This window comes from Podarcis tiliguerta (genome assembly GCF_965153285.1).
Source record: "Podarcis tiliguerta genome assembly, chromosome: 6".
NCBI classification, from domain to species: Eukaryota; Metazoa; Chordata; class Lepidosauria; order Squamata; family Lacertidae; genus Podarcis; species Podarcis tiliguerta.
Window position 1 is genome coordinate 79,232,173 of NC_139539.1, and position 18,185 is coordinate 79,250,357.

The following is an 18,185-nucleotide window of genomic DNA, read 5'->3' on the forward strand; positions in this document are numbered from 1 at the left end:
ATAGTGTTCTCGAAGCTACCAGCATGAGTTTCACCAAACTGCGGGAGGCAGTGGAAGACAGGAGTGCCTGGCGTGCTCTGGTCCATGAGGTCACGAAGAGTCGGACACGTCTAAACATTAAACAACAACAAATCCTTTGGGGGAAGAGCTCAGTACTGGATCATCGGTTTTTCTTTCAGAAGTGGTCCTGGATGAATCCTCAGCTTCTCTGTTGAGCTAGACTGTATGAGGTAGCTTCCTATGTGTGAAAGGAAATTCTCAGAGATCTCTGATGGCTACACAAGGCTGTGCCCTCTGAAAGGGAAAAGGATACAGGGCTGCTGAGTTCTTATTGTTGGCATCCATCTGTCTTGAGACAGTGGAGTGTGCCTCTGGGGGTGAAGTCAAACTGCCGCATGAGCAGCACGGAAGTGGTCTCTCTGGGACGCAAGCCTGGGCAGTGTGCTTGGAGGTCCTGGGCTGCCCTGACGACCCCCCTCTTGGCCTTACTGATGTGGTCGAAAGGAAAGCTGAGTAATACGTTTGGCACAAGCTTGGCTGCAGGAGTTGCCGGAAGGAGGCATACAAGTCGCCACCCAACTGTCTTAGGTGCATGGTCTCCCATCTTTCAGTCTGCTGGGCAGATCAGGATGGTTCTTAAAAGATCAACCAGTTATCCTCTTCGTCTTAAAGGTACCGAAAATGTCATGCTGCATATATATATATAGAAATGAAGAAAATGAAAGAAAAAGAGGCAAGAGGAAGGAAACTACTAAAAGTAATATCAACATGATGCTGGAATGGAGGGGGGGGTTTAAAAAAACAAAGAAACGAAAAACTTGGTGTTTTACTCCAGAAGAGCAAAGAATGAAAGACCATGCCAGGACTACAGTTCCTCAAAGGAAGAAAAAGATAGCATGTTGTCAAAGGGTGACAAGACTGCGAATGGGAAGAGGATGGATTGGTTGTGTTCACCAAGACAGTCATCCAAGGGAAACTGGCAGCTGTGCTGAAAGATGGGAAATAGTGGGATGCCAGGGAAAAAAGTGCACGCGGAGCTGTGAACACAAAAACACAAAAATAGCTGAGAAAGAGAAAATGCACTTTCCTTGGAAAACAAAAAAAAGATATGGTGCTTTTTTTGAGGGGGGGGGGGTTTGCAGCTGTCAAGGTAGCATCCTTGTGGAGCCATTGTGTCAACTATAATAGGGCCACGGTTAACACATTTTCGAATAGACACTCAGCTTCAGCACCACTTTCATGCATGCACAGGGTGGGTATTTCTATTTTGCTCTGCTCATGACCTTCCCTGAGATATCTGGTTGGTCATTGCTGGAGGCAGAGTACTGAGCTAGGTGGACCGCCAATCTAATTTGTCAGAGGGTAGTGCTACCTTCTCGTTCTGATCCCATCACATACTACAAAATATCATGGCAAGGAAACTGGTGGTCTGAATCACTCCCATCTTCACCTCCTGGGCTTTGAGTAGGTTGATATAGTGACCATTACAGCACAGTAGCATCTCACGGAGTGGAGTTTTATTAGCAGTATTCAATACAGCGCCTTTTCTGAAGGAGACAATGAATTGTGGTTGTGGATGTGTTTGTGTATCTATTTGAAATGGTGTAATTCATAAAAAAGGATGCAGGTGACACTGTGGGTTAAACCACAGAGCCTAGGACTTGCCGATCAGAAGGTTGGCGGTTCGAATCCCCGCGACGGGGTGAGCTCCTGTTGCTCGGTCCCTGCTCCTCCCACCTATCAGTTCGAAAGCACGTCAAAGTGCAAATAGATAAATAGGTACCACTATGGCGGGAAGGTAAATGGCGTTTCCGTGTACTGCTCTGGTTCGCCAGAAGCGGCTTAGTCATGCTGGCCACATGACCCAGAAGCTGTACGCCGGCTCCCTTGGCCAATAAAGCGAGATGAGCGCCGCAACCCCAGAGTCGGTCACGACTGGATCTAATGGTCAGGGGTCCCTTTACCTTTAATTCATAAAAGACATATCTCCTTGTAACTTGAGACCTGGCCATTTACAAATGGAACGTTGATGCCAAACACAGGATCACTTTTGACCCAGTTTTTTCAGATGTAACTTAAAAAACACAACTATGATTACCTCAGAGTACACTCCCATCTTATGCCAAGAGGACACAAGTGCACACAAGTCCTCTTGTACAATGCAATTAGCTTGCAGGGTGAATGGAACAGGAGGCAATCAGCTTCACTGGCATCTCATCAGTATGTGATGAAAAAGTATACCCAAAGCACTGCATTGTAAGATAGAACAAGCTACACACACAAAAATACGAAGAGCATTTGCAGCTAACTGTGCCAGACCAGCAACTAATCAGTGGCAGTTATAAGCTCTTGCAGCAAACACAATTTGTACATGAAAACACTTGGTCCAGTTACACCACTCTATTCAAGACAGAGAATAGATTCAGAGTTATACCTCTCGACTCAAGATAGGATACAGAAGGAGAAAAATGGGATTTCTAGAGGACCAGGACATCAGTGGACATTATAGGTATATATTCCTCTCCATGCAGGATAATTTATGCTGATCTGTTTGCCTATTATGTTTATCCACCAGGTGCTCAAGGTGACACTGAGTAAAACAACCATAAAACCAAGCTTGCAATTAAAAGCCCTAACAATCAATTTAAAATGATATTAAAAAAGAAGCAGCAATTAAAAATAATCACTATTGGACAACCCCATCAAAATCTAAGTGGGGAACAAGAAGGTTCTCACTCAATAGTGGGGAATCTGCACAATTTATAGATTGAATAACTCAGCATTCTTGGCACAGTTTTTTTTAAAACAAACAAATGGAATATAAAGATCAGGCTGTACATAGCTCTGGCCTTGGTTTAGGGTGCTGGGAAGGACATGGTTCAATGTTCCCAGAGTTTAATTATGCAGGTGGTGGTGAGGTCCAGAAGCCACGTTGCAAATGGCAGAGGAGTTGCTGTGGCCTCTATAGATGCTGTTATGCAATCCCTGCATGTACAGTGGTACCTCGGGTTACAGACGCTTCAGGTTACAGACTCCGCTAACCCAGAAATAGTGCTTCAGGTTAAGAACTTTGCTTCAGGATGAGAACAGAAATCGGGCTCTGGCAGCGCGGCAGCAGCAGGAGGCCCCATTAGCTAAAGTGGTGCTTCAGGTTAAGAACAATTTCAGGTTAAGAACGGACCTCTGGAACGAATTAAGTACTTAACCCGAGGTACCACTGTAGTTTTTTTTTCAAACACATGTTCAGTATTCACAGGCTTCAGTGGCAGGCTGTACCCCTGCTGCACGTATGTTTTGCTGCACATCTGCAATGTGCAAAGACATTGTTCCATTGGGAAACTTGCAAAGATGTCTGACAGACTGCACTGGAGGGAAAGCTGGGTGGGACGGACCTATGAACATCCTACTTTGCAAGCATCCTTTGAGCCCACGGAGCACTTACCTGTCTGCAAATGTTTGAAAAGAACTGTTGTTTTTTGAATTAGCGGTCATTTTAAGGGGGTTTTTTAAGGGACACGGGTGGCGCTGTGGATAAAAGCCTCAGCGCCTAGGGCTTGCCGATCGAAAGGTCGGCGGTTCGAATCCCCACGGCGGGGTGCGCTCCCGCTGTTCGGTCCCAGCGCCTGCCAACCTAGCAGTTCGAAAGCACCCCCGGGTGCAAGTAGATAAATAGGGACCGCTTACTAGCAGGAAGGTAAACGGCGTTTCCGTGTGCAGGTCTGGCTCGCCAGAGCAGCGATGTCACGCTGGCCACGTGACCCGGAAGTGTCTCCGGACAGCGCTGGCCCCCGGCCTCTTTGAGTGAGATGGGCGCACAACCCTAGAGTCTGTCAAGACTGGCCCGTACGGGCAGGGGTACCTTTACCTTTACCTTTAAGGGGGTTACAGAAGATGGTTCCGAGTACTCAAATATTTATGTTGCTTGGATCTGCCATCTTAAGTCAAATTCAGTCCCCAATAACATTTTCAGTAAACACATCACCTTGCACATTCTTGTAAATAAACCTTGAAGGGCAAAAAAAGGACATCAAAGTTGTTTCACTTTCCAATTTATTTAATTTGTGTAGCCTTTTTATATTAAGATATTGTACAACATAGATTTCCAAACAAAGAGTACAATTCCTTGTGCAGAGAGTGGGTGCAAAAAGCACAACAAATATTATTTGGAATATTACAGTACAACTGAGTATAAGGCAGCAGAAAATTATACATGTTTTGGTTATTGATTAATACATTCATTTCAAAAGAGTCATCTACACAAATGTCTATTTTCCATGAGTGCTGAAGATAAAGTTAAGGCATTTATTAACTCGTTATATATAAGTATACACTGTCAGAAAGATTAGCCCTAGGTGACACTGAGTAAGAAGTTCTATTTTACTCTTATCAGGAAGCGTAGACTGGCCTTTGATTAGAATTGAGCTTGGATAGAATGAAGTTCCAGTGAAAATAATTCCACCTCTGCTACACCTGAACCTATACTGTCTGCGGCTAGCTTTCTTTCGACTCTTTTCCTCAACCCTTCCACTTTCTGATACCTGGCAAGGAACCAGGCAAACAGGGTAAGATGATTCGGCAGACTGCCAGCCCATCCATCCACCCTGCCACTATCTTCTACACACATTAACAAGCACCAGGTTTTGTAGAAGCGAAGTCACATAACTTCATCTCCTTTCCACTATCAACTATGAAGGGAGCTAATGAGAGCAAGATGAGATATTGCACAGATGGAGGGAAAACCAAAGTGTGAACTGTAGCTTGTTCATCAGTTTTGACTGCTCCAGTAGCATTTAAAGGAAGACATGCTTCTGCTTGTGGCTGGCGATACCAACATGGGAAGTTTCCACCTTGCCAACCTGAAATATATAATGTCATCCTTCCAGTGTTACCAGAACAGTGCAAGAGAAGGCATGCCACTTCTAGGGACTTATGAATAGGTCTTTTTCTTCCCTAGCTTTTATTACAACTTGTTAAGTGGGATTCTCATATTTACCCTTTGGTTGCTTCCAAGTCCTAGAAGCCCTGGCAAGCAGAAGAGATTATGAACAGGCTGCTCAAGTGCTCCATTGGCAGAGCTATCTTCATTACAATGAACTTGTGTGGCGTAGCAAATCGTTTTGCCATTGCAGAGTGCCTGAATGGCATCGGTGCCCAGCCCGACCTTCTTAATATGACGTAAGCTTACCAAGCATCTCACCAGAAACGTTCTTTATGCTGGCTTCTGAAATCAACTTAATTGGTCCTTCGACAGAATGCATCTTACATTATCAACACTGGAAGTATTTCTTTCATTGTTATTATTTTTTAAACACCTTTATTCTGTAGGCATATTAGCTTAGCAAGCTTCATAATTATTGCCAACACTATTTTCTTCTAGAAGCAGGTTTTGGCTTCCCAAAAGCATGCATTTTGTAATAAAGGTACACATGTGAAATTTACAAAGCTGCAATTTGTGCCACTGACTTGGGAGTAAGACCTACAGAATTCAGTGCGACATCCAACTAAACATGCAAAACACCTGATGAAAATCATATTACTATGTTAAACGTAGCAGTCCTTCTCCATCGGACCTGTAAAATGACCTAAAAGGAGGTGGAGGGAGATGGGGTGAAAGAGACTTAATGAAAGGCTGGAATACTTTTGCATAGTAGCAATTGGCAACGAGGATCAAGAGGTTGTCCTACGCTCTTTTTAGCAAACCTATTTTTAGCCTCATTCAGGGTGAAAAAAAGAAAAGTATTACAGATCATCCTAACGGAAGTGTTCATATTGCATTCACTTTCTGAATTTTGTAGGCTAAGGCAGCCGGACATCATTTCAACTTGCTCAATCATGGCTCCATGCAAAGCCATGTTGTGCTAGGACCCCGATCTAGGAGACTGGGTGCACAGTGGATCCCACTATTGCTGTGGACATTCAAGTGGCATGACACGAACAATTAAAAAAGCTCTGGATTAGGCCTGCCTAAATGGTGTCCACCAAGCCAAATGCACCCCACCGACTATGCACAGCAACCCACGAAGGGACTTAGTAAACCTTTCCATTTTGCTTCGTGGTCAGGAGTAGGGAGATCTGGCCATGCCATGGCGTGGCTGCTTGCTGCTGTTGCCACTTATTCACTGCACCCATGTCTCCCCACAGACGCATCTTGCCCAGTGGTGGAAGGCAGCAGTTTTGATTACTGAAGCCAAACCTGCCTTTGGCTCTGCTCAGTGTCAGGTGACTGCCACATATCAGATTCTCCAAAATACCATGCCTGGCTTCACTGTTAGGCATTGCCTCCTGAGGAGTGCGGGTTCCACTTACATTTTTCTTTATTATACATAGTTTTCCGCTGATGAGCCTAACTGCACATGGCTGCATGGTGAATTAGTAAAATTTGTTGGTTTAATGTGCAGAAAAAAATACTGTATGGCGTCTTGTTTGTTCTCAGAGATAAATGTGTCACAGTGGGATTAAAATTCTACCTGTCAACTCCTGTAACAACCCACTTTGACACGTCATAGATTTGCAGGCTGTCCGGTCAGGATTTTAAAGGACTATGTAAAACAACACTTGTAGCTTACAACATAATGCTTCTATGCTCCACAACAAATACCCCGTTCAGGGCCTTGAATGTTTATTCAATTAATTATGAATTTCGCTTTGGAATATAAGCTAATGCAAAAAAAGAAAGAACAGAAGAAAACTCTCCTTTTAAAATCTCAAGTGAACATTTTCGGGGAACAAAATACCCTTCTAAGACACATAAATTATTTAGGAAGCAGATGTCTGCATTGTAACGGACAATTCATATCAATGACTGGCTGCCACATAGATTGCCTATTCCTTTGAAGCTTCGACTCTAGGCAGCCAAAAGCCATTCCTGTTGCTGGTTTGCTGTGGTGTAAAAAGGAAAAGAAAAGAGTCCTCTGATTCACCCTGGGAGCATCAACGCAAGGAGAAGCTGCCATACTTAGGACATTCCAAGCATTTGGCCATTTTATATAATGTGTACCTTATACTGAATGTTGCTGGGTGGAAACTAGCCCAGCCCTCCCCAGTCTGGTAATATCTGCATATTTTGGACTACACCTTTCACCTGTATCAGCCTGGATTACCTTGTTGGCCGATGGGACTTGTCCTCCAAAACATTAGGCGGGCAACAGCCTGGGGAAGGCTGAACTAGCCTTTAAAACCAAGTCAATATATAGCATGAAAGATTATCTGAATAAATTCAGCCCAGATTAGGCACTTTGTCACTGATATGACGTGCTTAGCAATCCACCACTGAATGAAAAGGGATTTGCAAATGATTAACTTTGTGGAGCACCATCTTGAGCACCTACAGATTGTGGCAGTGATGCTTTCAGAATCCTAGGCCCTTTACAAATACACCACTCTTTTCTGTTCGCCCAGAGGCTTGGAGCAGCAAGGCACAGCATAATACAAATACATGATATCAAGTTTTAGGAGCAGGGGTTAAGGTACTGTACAAGGATTTTAAAAACAACAACAGCTGACCAGATTTATTCTTTTTTCAGTGTTGGACAATTTCTGAGAAAAAAAATAAAATAAAACCCATTCTTTTTCACATTCAGCAGCTGCATCAAAGCTCAACAGCAAATAAAATGGTTTCTATCTACATTTATCTTGATGAGGAAAACCGTAAACTGCAAAATTCCTTTAAAAAAAAAAAAAATCCTATTAATTAATTAATTGCCTCTAGGGAAAAGGAACAATATATTCACTAATGAACAATAAATTCACCAATTTGTGCTGATTCATCACTTCCACACATTACTGAAAACAACTGAGGAGCAGTTTCAACAGTAATCCTTTAAGGAGTCCACTGTTGTGCTCATATGCAAAACCGCAACTCTGATATGTAGAACAAAATATTATTCCCATGTAAAATCATTGCTCTTTATGTAGAAATATGTGTGAAATTGCAGCTTTCAGAAGTCAGAAAGGATTGTCGATTTTCTTATTCTGTCATGTTTAGAACTGTTCCATGTTTTCCATTAAAAGATTTTTTTAAAAAAATAATACTTCATTTTAGGTTATTAGCTCTGTGACAAAACTGCTAAACATTCTCATTGCATGTAACTAAACTTTAGGTGACGCAGACAAATGGGAGAAAAGGTGGAAGAGGTTTTGCACAACAATACTTGAATGATTCCGGTGGGTTTGTTGTTTTTTCCTTTCTCTTCATAAGCTGCCAAGTCTCTTAGCTGGTGGCGGTATGTGCATGCATACGTTTTGCTACATCATAAACATAGGTGATGTCCGGTCGCTTCTCTGGATCTGGGTTGATGCACATATTAACTAATTGTCGCAGCTAGGGGGGGAAAAAAGAATATTATGGACATGAGGAACAAAAAAAGAAAAGAAAAAAACACTGTGTGACAAAGTTATTAGGGCCGTCCATCTCTCCCTCCTCCAAACTTCAATTAGGAGTACTGGAAAACTACAATAGTGTGGCACTAATGCATACGCAGGGGTGTAGGGGGGGTTAGGGGAAGGGTAGTACCTCCTTCTGGGGTAGTTTGTTCACCTTTGGTCCCCACCCTGCGCTCAGTTCTAACATGTGGCTCCTTTAAGCTGTCAGCTGTTTCCCTGGGAAACAGCTTTGATTGGCCAGGTAAACCAGGTGAGGGTAGCTGTTGCGTCTCAAACCCTCAGAGTTAGGGACTTTCCCCTACATGTGAAGACAAGTTCTGGTGGTGAGCGGATGAGATCAATAGTGAGTCCAATGGTCAAGGCAGTGGTTTCTACATGTGCTATAGAGGGAAGTGAAAGGTAGAGGTGGGGCTCATTAACCTGAGAAGGTGGCCCATCTAGGAAAAGGAAAACTCTGATCCTAAACCTCTGGCACCTTGCGGGACATCTCTGGGAGAAGAACAGGCTAAGGAGTAAAGCCTAACAAATCTGGAATGGAGTCTCTAAGACGACTTGTACACTTCTTTCCAGCAACTTCTGCAGCCAAGCTGGTGCCAAATGTATTGCTTTTTCTTTTGAAGAAGAAGAAGAAGAGTTTGGATTTGATAAGGCGGGAGCCTTTCACTCCCCTTCAGGAGTCTCAAAGCGGCTAACATTCTCCTTTCCCTTCCTCCCCCACAACAAACACTCTGTGAGGTGAGTGGGGCTGAGAGACTTCAAGGAAGTGTGACTAGCCCAGGGTCACCCAGCAGCTGCATGTGGAGGAGCGGAGACGCGAACCTGGTTCCCCAGATTACGAGACTTAACCACTACACCACACTGGCTCTCAGTGGACCACATTGGCAAGGCTGAGAGGGGTGTCTTGTTGTCTGGGCAGCCCAGAACCTCCAAACACACTGCCTAAGCTTCAGTGCTGCTAACACAATGGTTTGACTTCACTCCTGGAGGTGTACTCCATTGTCTCTCGAGACAGACAGACAAAATACATACAACAGGAGTGGCTAACCTATGACCCTCCAGATATTGATGAACAACAACTCCCAGCAGTCCCAGCCCACATGGCCAATGACTAGAAACCATGGAAACTGTAGTCTAATTACACTGAAGGGCCACAAGTTAGCCTCCCTGGCAAACCAGTTTAAAGTATTTATTACTATAATCATTGGTATTCATTGAGTCATAGGTGTTAGAGCCACTCATTTACTCTAACCTGTTGCCTTAGAATAAACAAGTTGGAAGAGACCCTTCAAAGGCCATGAAGCTTTGTGGCCCAAAGTCTTATGAGCTGAATATTCCCTTCAGTTCCTCTGGCAAGATTCATATGTAACCTGGTCATGTCATGTGATGGACTCAGCAAGGGATTCCTTTATGAGCAACATATACTGAACAACCAATATAGTCCCACGCAGATAAATCTGATTCCACTACCTGCATGGGGATGAACTGTGCCCATGGTTTTTAATATACTATATATTAGTATATAGTATATTAGTATATATTAGTAATATACGTATACTATACCTGGCTTAATCCCAGGTAAGTTGGTGCAGGGTTGCCGACTAAGACGTACTAAACACAAGGTAGTGCTGCAAGGTCAATGTGTGTGGGATGCTTCAAATTCACTTCTATATTAATCTCACAATGGAAGTCACTGAAAAGGAAGCTGCAATCCTATGCACACTTACCTTCAAGTACAGTGGTACCTCGCAAGACGAATGCCTCGCAAGACGAAAAACTCGCAAGACGAAAGAGTTTTTTTGTTTTTTGAGTTGCTTCGCAAGACGAATTTCCCTATGGGCTTGCTTCGCAAGACGAAAACGTCTTGCGCCTTTTTCTTAAAACCGTCAATGCATTCCTATGGGAAACCGTCAATGCATTTCCTATGGGAAACCGTGCTTCGCAAGACGAAAAATTCACAAGACGAAAAAACTTGCAGAATGTATTAATTTCGTCTTGCGAGGCACCACTGTATGTCTCACTGAACTCAGTGCATGAATAGGATTGCATTCTTAATCTCTTTTTTTTTTCTTTTACCTTGTGCCTAGCATGTGGAAAACTTTTATTTCAGATATATTAAAATGGGACTCCAGACTTCTATGAAATCACTTCCACCCCCCACTGCCCCACTTTCCATTTTCAATGCAGAGTTGCAAAATAAAGGAACGGTCCTATGGGGATGCATGTTCTTTGTTATTAAGAGTGCGCGTTCAGTTTAAGTGAGGCTTAACTTCAAAGTTCACAAATCCAGAAGGAGATGACCCAAGATGCAATAGGAAAGCTACATGATCTGCCACAGGAAGATGCAAGGGGTTGATGATATATTGCAGTCGACAAGAGCAGTGTATTAGTAAGCTTAGCCAAGAGGCAGTCAATGGCTGAACGCTTTGCAGACTGCTTACATGGCAGGCAGGCAAGAGATTTCTGAGAAACGAAGGTTTCGGCTCCGCAAAGAGAACCCTTTTGGGCAGATCCTGAAGGAACTTTGTAGTATTTCATGCATGCCACAGGTATTTTATCTACGGATGGGTTGCTCCTTGTAGGCTGCTATGCAGAAGAGGAAATATATATGCGTAAAATTAATATTGTAGGACAAATTGAAAAGTGTCAGGGGTTCCTTTAAAAAAAAAAAAGGTAAAGTGTAAAATTATTTATTCATAGTTATTAATTATTAATGCATATCAGGAATGTTTCCTATAATCTAGATAACCTGAGTCTGCAAGGGGAAGCTTGTATGTATATATGTGTATGAATGTATTTATTTCCTGCTGATCAAGATGGCTGATTTATGCTGAAGCAGCAGCATGGAAATGGGAAAAAATAAGCCACTGCTTACTCCTGTTTTGAATATCTTAAACACGGACTTGGGCTGGGGATGAAGCTCCAAACCTGGCATCTAAACTGCAGAAGAAACTGAGACTTTGGGTAGATGCCATGAACTCTACAGGAGAGAAAGTGATCGAGGCAGGCTCCCCTTAAATCTTTCTAAGTATGAACTCTGAAGTATTTGTCAAAGCTGAAAAAATGGCTCCCATCCTATTGCCCGAATGCACGTTACTTCCATGAAGCATCTTCCCTAAAAGCACAAAACACGGCAGAATGTTCTTTTCTGAGGTGTGTGGAAAGACGACGACTTCTTGCTGAATACGGGATTGCAGTGCCTTTGCCTATTGTCAGGCATATCCATTTCCATAAAGTCGGGAAGGTTCCCTATTTAATATGGAGCTAGTAGCATCCATTGCATTCAGCTGACCTGGGGGATGCTAATGTGAATTAGGCTGAGCCGAGATGTCAGGACAGCAATATATTCTAGTCTGGTATGGGATGACCAGCATGCTCTACGAAAGGCAGACTGGGACAGTACCTAAGACTGGGAAGGCTCCTGTTGCATCTCTGAGCAGCAGTCTCCTTCGGCTTGGCTTATTCTCCTTAACCTCCTCTGTGAACTTAGCACAATGACAGTATTTTGCCTGGAGCTTAGCCTGGTAGTGGGGAGCAGCGGGACACATTTCTTTTTACTTTAACAGGTTTGTCAGACTCCAAGGGTGGGGGGGACTCAGTGTCCCTCAAGTCGTAAAAAGGGACCAAAAAAAAAAAAGGCTGACACAGGCAAGCCAGTGTTTGGAAACGCCTGCGATGGCGGAGAACTTGGATTTAAAGCAGAAAGAAACATTGCTTATTCCTAAGCAGAAGATATTCACCTAACGTATTACTCCTTAAAAAGATGCTACTAAGGGTCTGGTTTCACCTTCCCCCTGTCAGGCAGCAGAGGAACCAACCCCCATGGCAGGTTGCCAGAAACGGATAAGAAAAGTCCTTACCACCTGCTTTTTATTCAATATTTACAGAGAGAGGCTTGGGAATACAGTGGTACCTCAGGTTACATACGCTTCAGGTTACAGACTCCGCTAACCCAGAAATAGTACCTCAGGTTAAGAACTTTGCTTCAGGATGAGAACAGAAATCGTGCTCCGGCTGCGCAGCGGCAGCAGGAGGCCCCATTAGCTATAGTGGTGCTTCAGGTTAAGAACGGACCTCCGGAACGAATTAAGTACTTAACCCAAGGTACCACTGTTGAACCTTTTGGAATAATGGTGTTGTCCCAAGTAAATCTCCATGGCCCTTCTCTCCCACTTCCTCTTTTGTCAACAGCACCACCCCCTTGACAGTTGCCGCTTAGGGCCATCTGTCTTCGAGCTCTTTGTTCTCCTACTTTTAAGGCTCGCCAGGTTCTGGGAGATGGTGGGTCTGGAATGCTTTCTGGTGGTAACATGGCAGCCAGCTGCTCCGGCTCTGCCTCCTCCTCCTCCTCTCCCGTTATTTCCCAACATTTCCCCTCATCTTCCTCTGAGCTGTGACCTCCCTCAAACCCCCGTTGTAATGTCTTCTTCTCTGGAAGGGTCAGGCCGGGGAGGTGGTCTCCACCATTCCTCCTCTGCCCAGTCCCTCACACACACACCTCCACAACTTTTAAGCATACTAATATATGAAGCTGCCTCATGTCAGGTTAGACAATTGGCCATCTAGCCCCAAACTTTCTATTCCAAGTGACAGTGGCCCTCTAAGGTCTAAGACTGAATACATTGCCATTCATGACAGAATGGAACCTACAGGGCATTCTGCACGTAACATATATGTTTTATCACTAAGATGTACTACACACACACACAGAGAGAGAGAGAGAGAGAGAGACTATTATGTCCACTCAGGATGGGGAGGGGAGCAACTTCTGTAGGGATTTGTGAGTTATGATATTGTGATTCTGAGTAAAATTAGAGACTTTGCCTGGAAAAGAACCAACCTGACATTCAGAATAGTAATTCAAAAGTTCTTAAGAAAACCATGCCCATTCAGTTGTTGGGGGGGGGTGTTAGAATTCCTGCTCCGTGACTGCAGTCATGGGATTGTTGTCTTTCACATGACGGTGTATGTATCTTCATTAGAAGCCCACTGAACTTTGAACCAATACAAAAACAGAATATTGCTGGGCATAAGAAAGTTTGTCTACTCATATTCTCACCAGTACAAGCATAAGAACGGCAGCTAATGTTACAAGGCTCTGATCATTTGGTTTTTGATAGGATAAATGTCTTGATCTGAAGCTAACAGGTGTTTGGCTACATACTTCATAAGGGAAAAAATGTTTTGAATTGAAGACTGAGCCAACGCCAAAAAAGCAAATTCAATGCCAGAAGTAATTGAGAAAGCAACTGGGAGACTACCAGTAGTGCAATAGCCCAATGCAAATCTGTGGAACGGCCATACTTCTGCTGCACAATCGTGTGCACAGTTCTGGTTGCCACATCTCTAAAAGCGACACTGCAGAGCTGGAAAAGGTCTAGAGATGCTTAACCAATAACATCAGTGGGCTGAATCATCTTCTCTTCAAGGAAATGGTACAATGTCTGGGCCTTTTTAGGTTAGGAAAAAAAGGAAAGTAATGGGCAAGGCATGACAGAATGGCATGCATGGTTTAGGAAACATACATAGAGGTAAAAGTTTTTTCCCTCTCTCTTACAATATTAAAACTCTGTGCCATCTAATGAAATCGAATAGGGGGACGTTCAGAAGGGAAGTGCTTCCTTAAAGAGCGAATGATTTATGGAACGCATTACCACAAAATGTGCTGATAGCCAGTATGGTACCGGTTCTTGGTCTGCAATATCTGGAAAGGGATGTTGCTTGTGGACTTCCATCTTAATATTGCTTCTATCTTAATGTTGTTATTTGGTTGGGGGGGAGTGATGTTGGGGATATCTCTCTCTCTTGGGAGCTCCTATTATGCCCTCAAGACCTTTTATGGATGATTTCTGCTGGTTTTATCCTGATGTGTTTTATAGTGTTTGAGGAGCTGATATAGTACATTAACTGTATTTATTGCAGCTTTAAAGGTTTTCTGCAAGTCTCTCCTTGAAAGGATTTGTATCCACCATAAATAAGCTGGTTGGCCACTATGGAAAACAGGAATCTGGACTAGATAAACCTTTAGTCTGATTTAACAGGGTTTTGTGTGCTCAAGCAAGATCACCTCCCGCCCCTTGCAGTTTCTCCAATATGCAGCTAAACCTCACCTGAGCAGAGTCAGATGCCTAATCACACAAATGCCTGCTCTGCATGTTCCTTCTCCTTTATGGAAGGGGAGGGGGAGGCTGAACATACTGAGTACTTTTGCACACAGGTGTCTCTTGGCCTTTGATAACTATCAATGCTTGTTCCACACAGTGGTGAGGGGAAATGTAGGTCTGTTTCATTTTGGGACCCCGCGCTAGGGACACACATGTATAATGTTTTCCATCTCCGAAAGAGCGTCATTAGCAATTGACTGGTTGGCAGGTAAATTACTAGATTTGCCATCTGTCATTTGATTGCGCAACACTTAGCTGAACATGTGAAGGTCTCCAATGAAATGTATAAACGAATGAAACAAAAGACCACTGTGAGGCAGTTAATCTGCGATTGCTCATTCACACGTACAGGTCATCACTTGTCATCAATGCATGTATGAGAGAACCAGCTTTTATCTTCTGTGCATTAACAACCAAGTGCTCTGTTTTGAAGAACTCCAACAATGTCCTAAGGCAATTGTTCTTCCTTTCCCTCCCTCCAAGCTAAGTTTTTGTCATTTCTGCATGGTCATATCAAAGGTTTTATGGTCTGTTTTAGCACTGTGTGGTTTTTCAATATATTGGCCAAAATTGGTTTTCAAATCCGATCAGAAGGTTGGCGGTTTAAATCCCCACAATGGGTGAGCTCCCGTTGTTCGGTCCCTGCTTCTGCCAACCTAGCAGTTTGAAAGTACATCAAAGTGCAAGTAGATAAATAGGTACTGCTCCGGCGGGAAGGTAAACGGCATTTCCGTGCGCTGCTCTGGTTCGCCAGAAGCTGCTTAGTCCTGCTGGCCACATGACCCAGAAGATGTCTGTGGACGAAACACCGGCTCCCTCGGCCAGTAAAGAGAGATGAGTGCGGCAACCCCAGAGTCGCCCGCAACTAGACCTAACGGTTAGGGGTCCCTTTACCTTTAGCAATAAATATATTGCTCCTCATGCGAGGGAGAGCAATTTCAAGGCACCGCCGATATCGCATGATAATCTAAGTTGCCTTCCCTCATGCTGAGGGAAAACAAGGCAGCTGATCATCCTCATTTCAAGACACCAGGCACTACCTTCCCCTGGCACTGAGGCGGAGCAGATTTTCTCAGTCAGCAGGAAAGCCGCAACAGCCACAGTGGACTTGCATCTTCACTGGCTGCCCTGCTGACGGCGGCTTGATGCACACCCCCCCCCCCACTCAAACCATGGGGTGGAGATGACTCCCCTTCCTCTCTTCACCCCCACCCACCTGATCTCTGTCACTGCTCCTTCCCTCATCCCCAGTCTCCAATTTCAGACACTGTGATATATCAGAATATCATGATGTTCAGCTGCCGATAGATCACAATGTTGAAAACCAGGTATCGCTCAACCCAAGTCTGTTTTTAGTATACCTAAAATCTTTTGCTTACTAGGGGCTACCCCACATTTTGTTCCAAAAATTGCTTTGCAGAGGTATGATTATTTTATTATTAATTAATTAAATTTATATACCGTCTCAGGGTGGATCACAGAATAAACTACTGTAACTAACATAGCTATCAATTGAAAAATAGGGGTTCTCAGTAATTAGCTAATTGGGAACCACTGTCTGAAGTAACTTAAACGCTCCTGCCGAGGTCCACATTGCGAAAGCCACGTGGTCAATATAACGGATAAAATAAGAACAGCACAATATAAAAGAGAACTGTAAACTTTGGGTAAAACAATCTCACTGCCATCAAATTCTTCCACATCATCATTGATAGAGAAAATAAAAAGGAAAGGGTCCCAAAGGCAGCCCTGGCAGACTCTTCTGCAAGTGGAATTCTCATTAGTATCTAGGGTAGGGTTTTTTCATTGTATCTATATATTTATTTGTTGCAGTCAAAGCTAGCTTTGGAATATGTCTTACTAGGATTGTAGAAAAGGGATGTTTCAAATTAGTACTCAGATTTGTAAGAAAAGACTGGGTTTTCCCCAAAATATGTCCCACCCCCACCAAATTCACTGAAAGCAAAGAACGAACAAAATCAAAAAGCAATTTGCAGATTTTTGAAACCTTTGTGGCAATTGGATAAGCTTCAATATACTGAAATGAGACCTCTCCATCCTTTTGATTCAGCAGCGGTGGTGTTATGGAAAGCCTAGGAGCATTCCAACCACTCAAAAAATAAAATAAAATAAAATAAAAAGTAGTTCTCAGCATGATGGGTTTAAGGAACCAGCCGAACTTTTGGCAGGAAGGAGTTCAAAGAAGGAAGGAGGTAACATTGCCACAACTGAGTTTGCAAACAGTGTGCACTGTCATGGCATGTGAAGAAGGGTGCTAGTAGACCAAATGGATTTGTATTAACACAAGCACACACATCAGATCCAAAACCCAGAGAAAACAAAAGCAACTGATGATTTCACTGCCAAAAAGGAAAGAAAAAAAGGATATCTGTTTTAGAAACTGATCTTAAGAGTACTATTCTGTGGTTAAAGGGTTTATTTCTTTTTTAAATGTTCTTCTATGAAAGCAGACAGAAGCTGATGCAAAGTAATTTTATTCCTTCATAAAATTTATTCGCATAAAAAATTCAAGTGGATTTCGTTGTTCAGTGAACCCTGAACTCAGCAGCTCAACCAAGTGCACTTTTCAACCTGGATAACGGGTTTGAAGTCTAAATTTTCGAGAAGTCTTTAGGATGCTGCTGCTGCTGCAGTCTGGCAGACACACTTTAGCCTAGTTCCTCCTCTGCAGTTCTAAATAAGACTTTCACAATTAAAACTATATTATTAGAGGCAGAGGGAAAAATCTTAAAATATATTTCATAAAAAAATGTTTTGTACCACACTTGATTTTTAAGGGACAACGGGTTCAAAGCAACACCTTCTGCTCCGAAGGCCACTTCTTTTCTTAAGAAATTATTTATTAATGGAACAGCACAATTTGCTCTCTTTAGTGCTGTCGGATGGATAAATGATTTTTTTTAAAGGGTGTTAATGTAAATCTCCCTCTTTGTGCATGGGGGAAATATACAACATGGTTGTTGTTGTTGTTGTTGTTTTGTGTGTGTGTGTGTGTGTGTGATTCCACCCACCCTTTCCTAACCTGGAACTATGCAAACTAAGTTAATAAAAAAAAAAAGGTGGAATCTTATTTCTCTTTCCCAGTACCAAGACCTTCTATCAGAGCCGGACTTTGATATTTGCCCCTTGGCTGAGAATCCATATATCCAACTTCACACTTAGCTGCAGTGAAGTAGCCCTCCAGGCAGGCCGACTTCAACGAACCACTAGTGGCATCATCATTAAAATCCTGCTGAAGGTCACCATGGCAACCGCCTGCTGAGGCTTCACTGCTGCACTCGGCATCTCCTAATCAGCTACCATGTGAAATGCAAATTCAGACAGTCTGAAAATTAGTCAAGAAGAATAGAGGATGAGGATGCAGATACGTGAAATATTCATGCGCTTCGTGGAAAAAGGAAGACAGCATGAATGACACAACAAAGAACGGCCCCTGACATTCTTGCTATCATTTTGCATTATTGTTCACACCCTACTGTATTTCTAGGCCTCCGGTTCTGAAGTTGCCTATATGAAGTGCCATATTTATATTCCGCAAAAACGTAATAATTAAAAATGGCCACTGGAAAAAAAGAGTTAATTGGGAAGACTACATTAAGGAAAGGTTTCGCAAATTAATGG

At 43.2% G+C, this 18,185-nt stretch overlaps 1 protein-coding gene across 6 annotated transcripts in view; it reads right to left on the minus strand.

Moving 5' to 3' along the window:
* Nucleotides 1–4,033: 4,033 nt before the first annotated feature.
* Nucleotides 4,034–18,185, minus strand: part of NEK7 (NIMA related kinase 7) — an 85,149-nt gene continuing 70,997 nt past the window's right edge. For 4 of the 6 annotated variants that reach the window (XM_083445387.1, XM_083445388.1, XM_083445390.1 and 1 more), the window contains one exon: nt 4,034–8,320. In XM_083445387.1, the coding sequence (XP_083301513.1) occupies nt 8,210–8,320 (111 nt within the window). In that variant the 3' untranslated portion in view covers nt 4,034–8,209. Of the gene's footprint in view, nt 8,321–16,978; nt 17,890–18,185 lie in introns of those variants that run through there. The other 2 variants (XM_083445391.1, XM_083445392.1) reach the window with 1 other exon arrangement.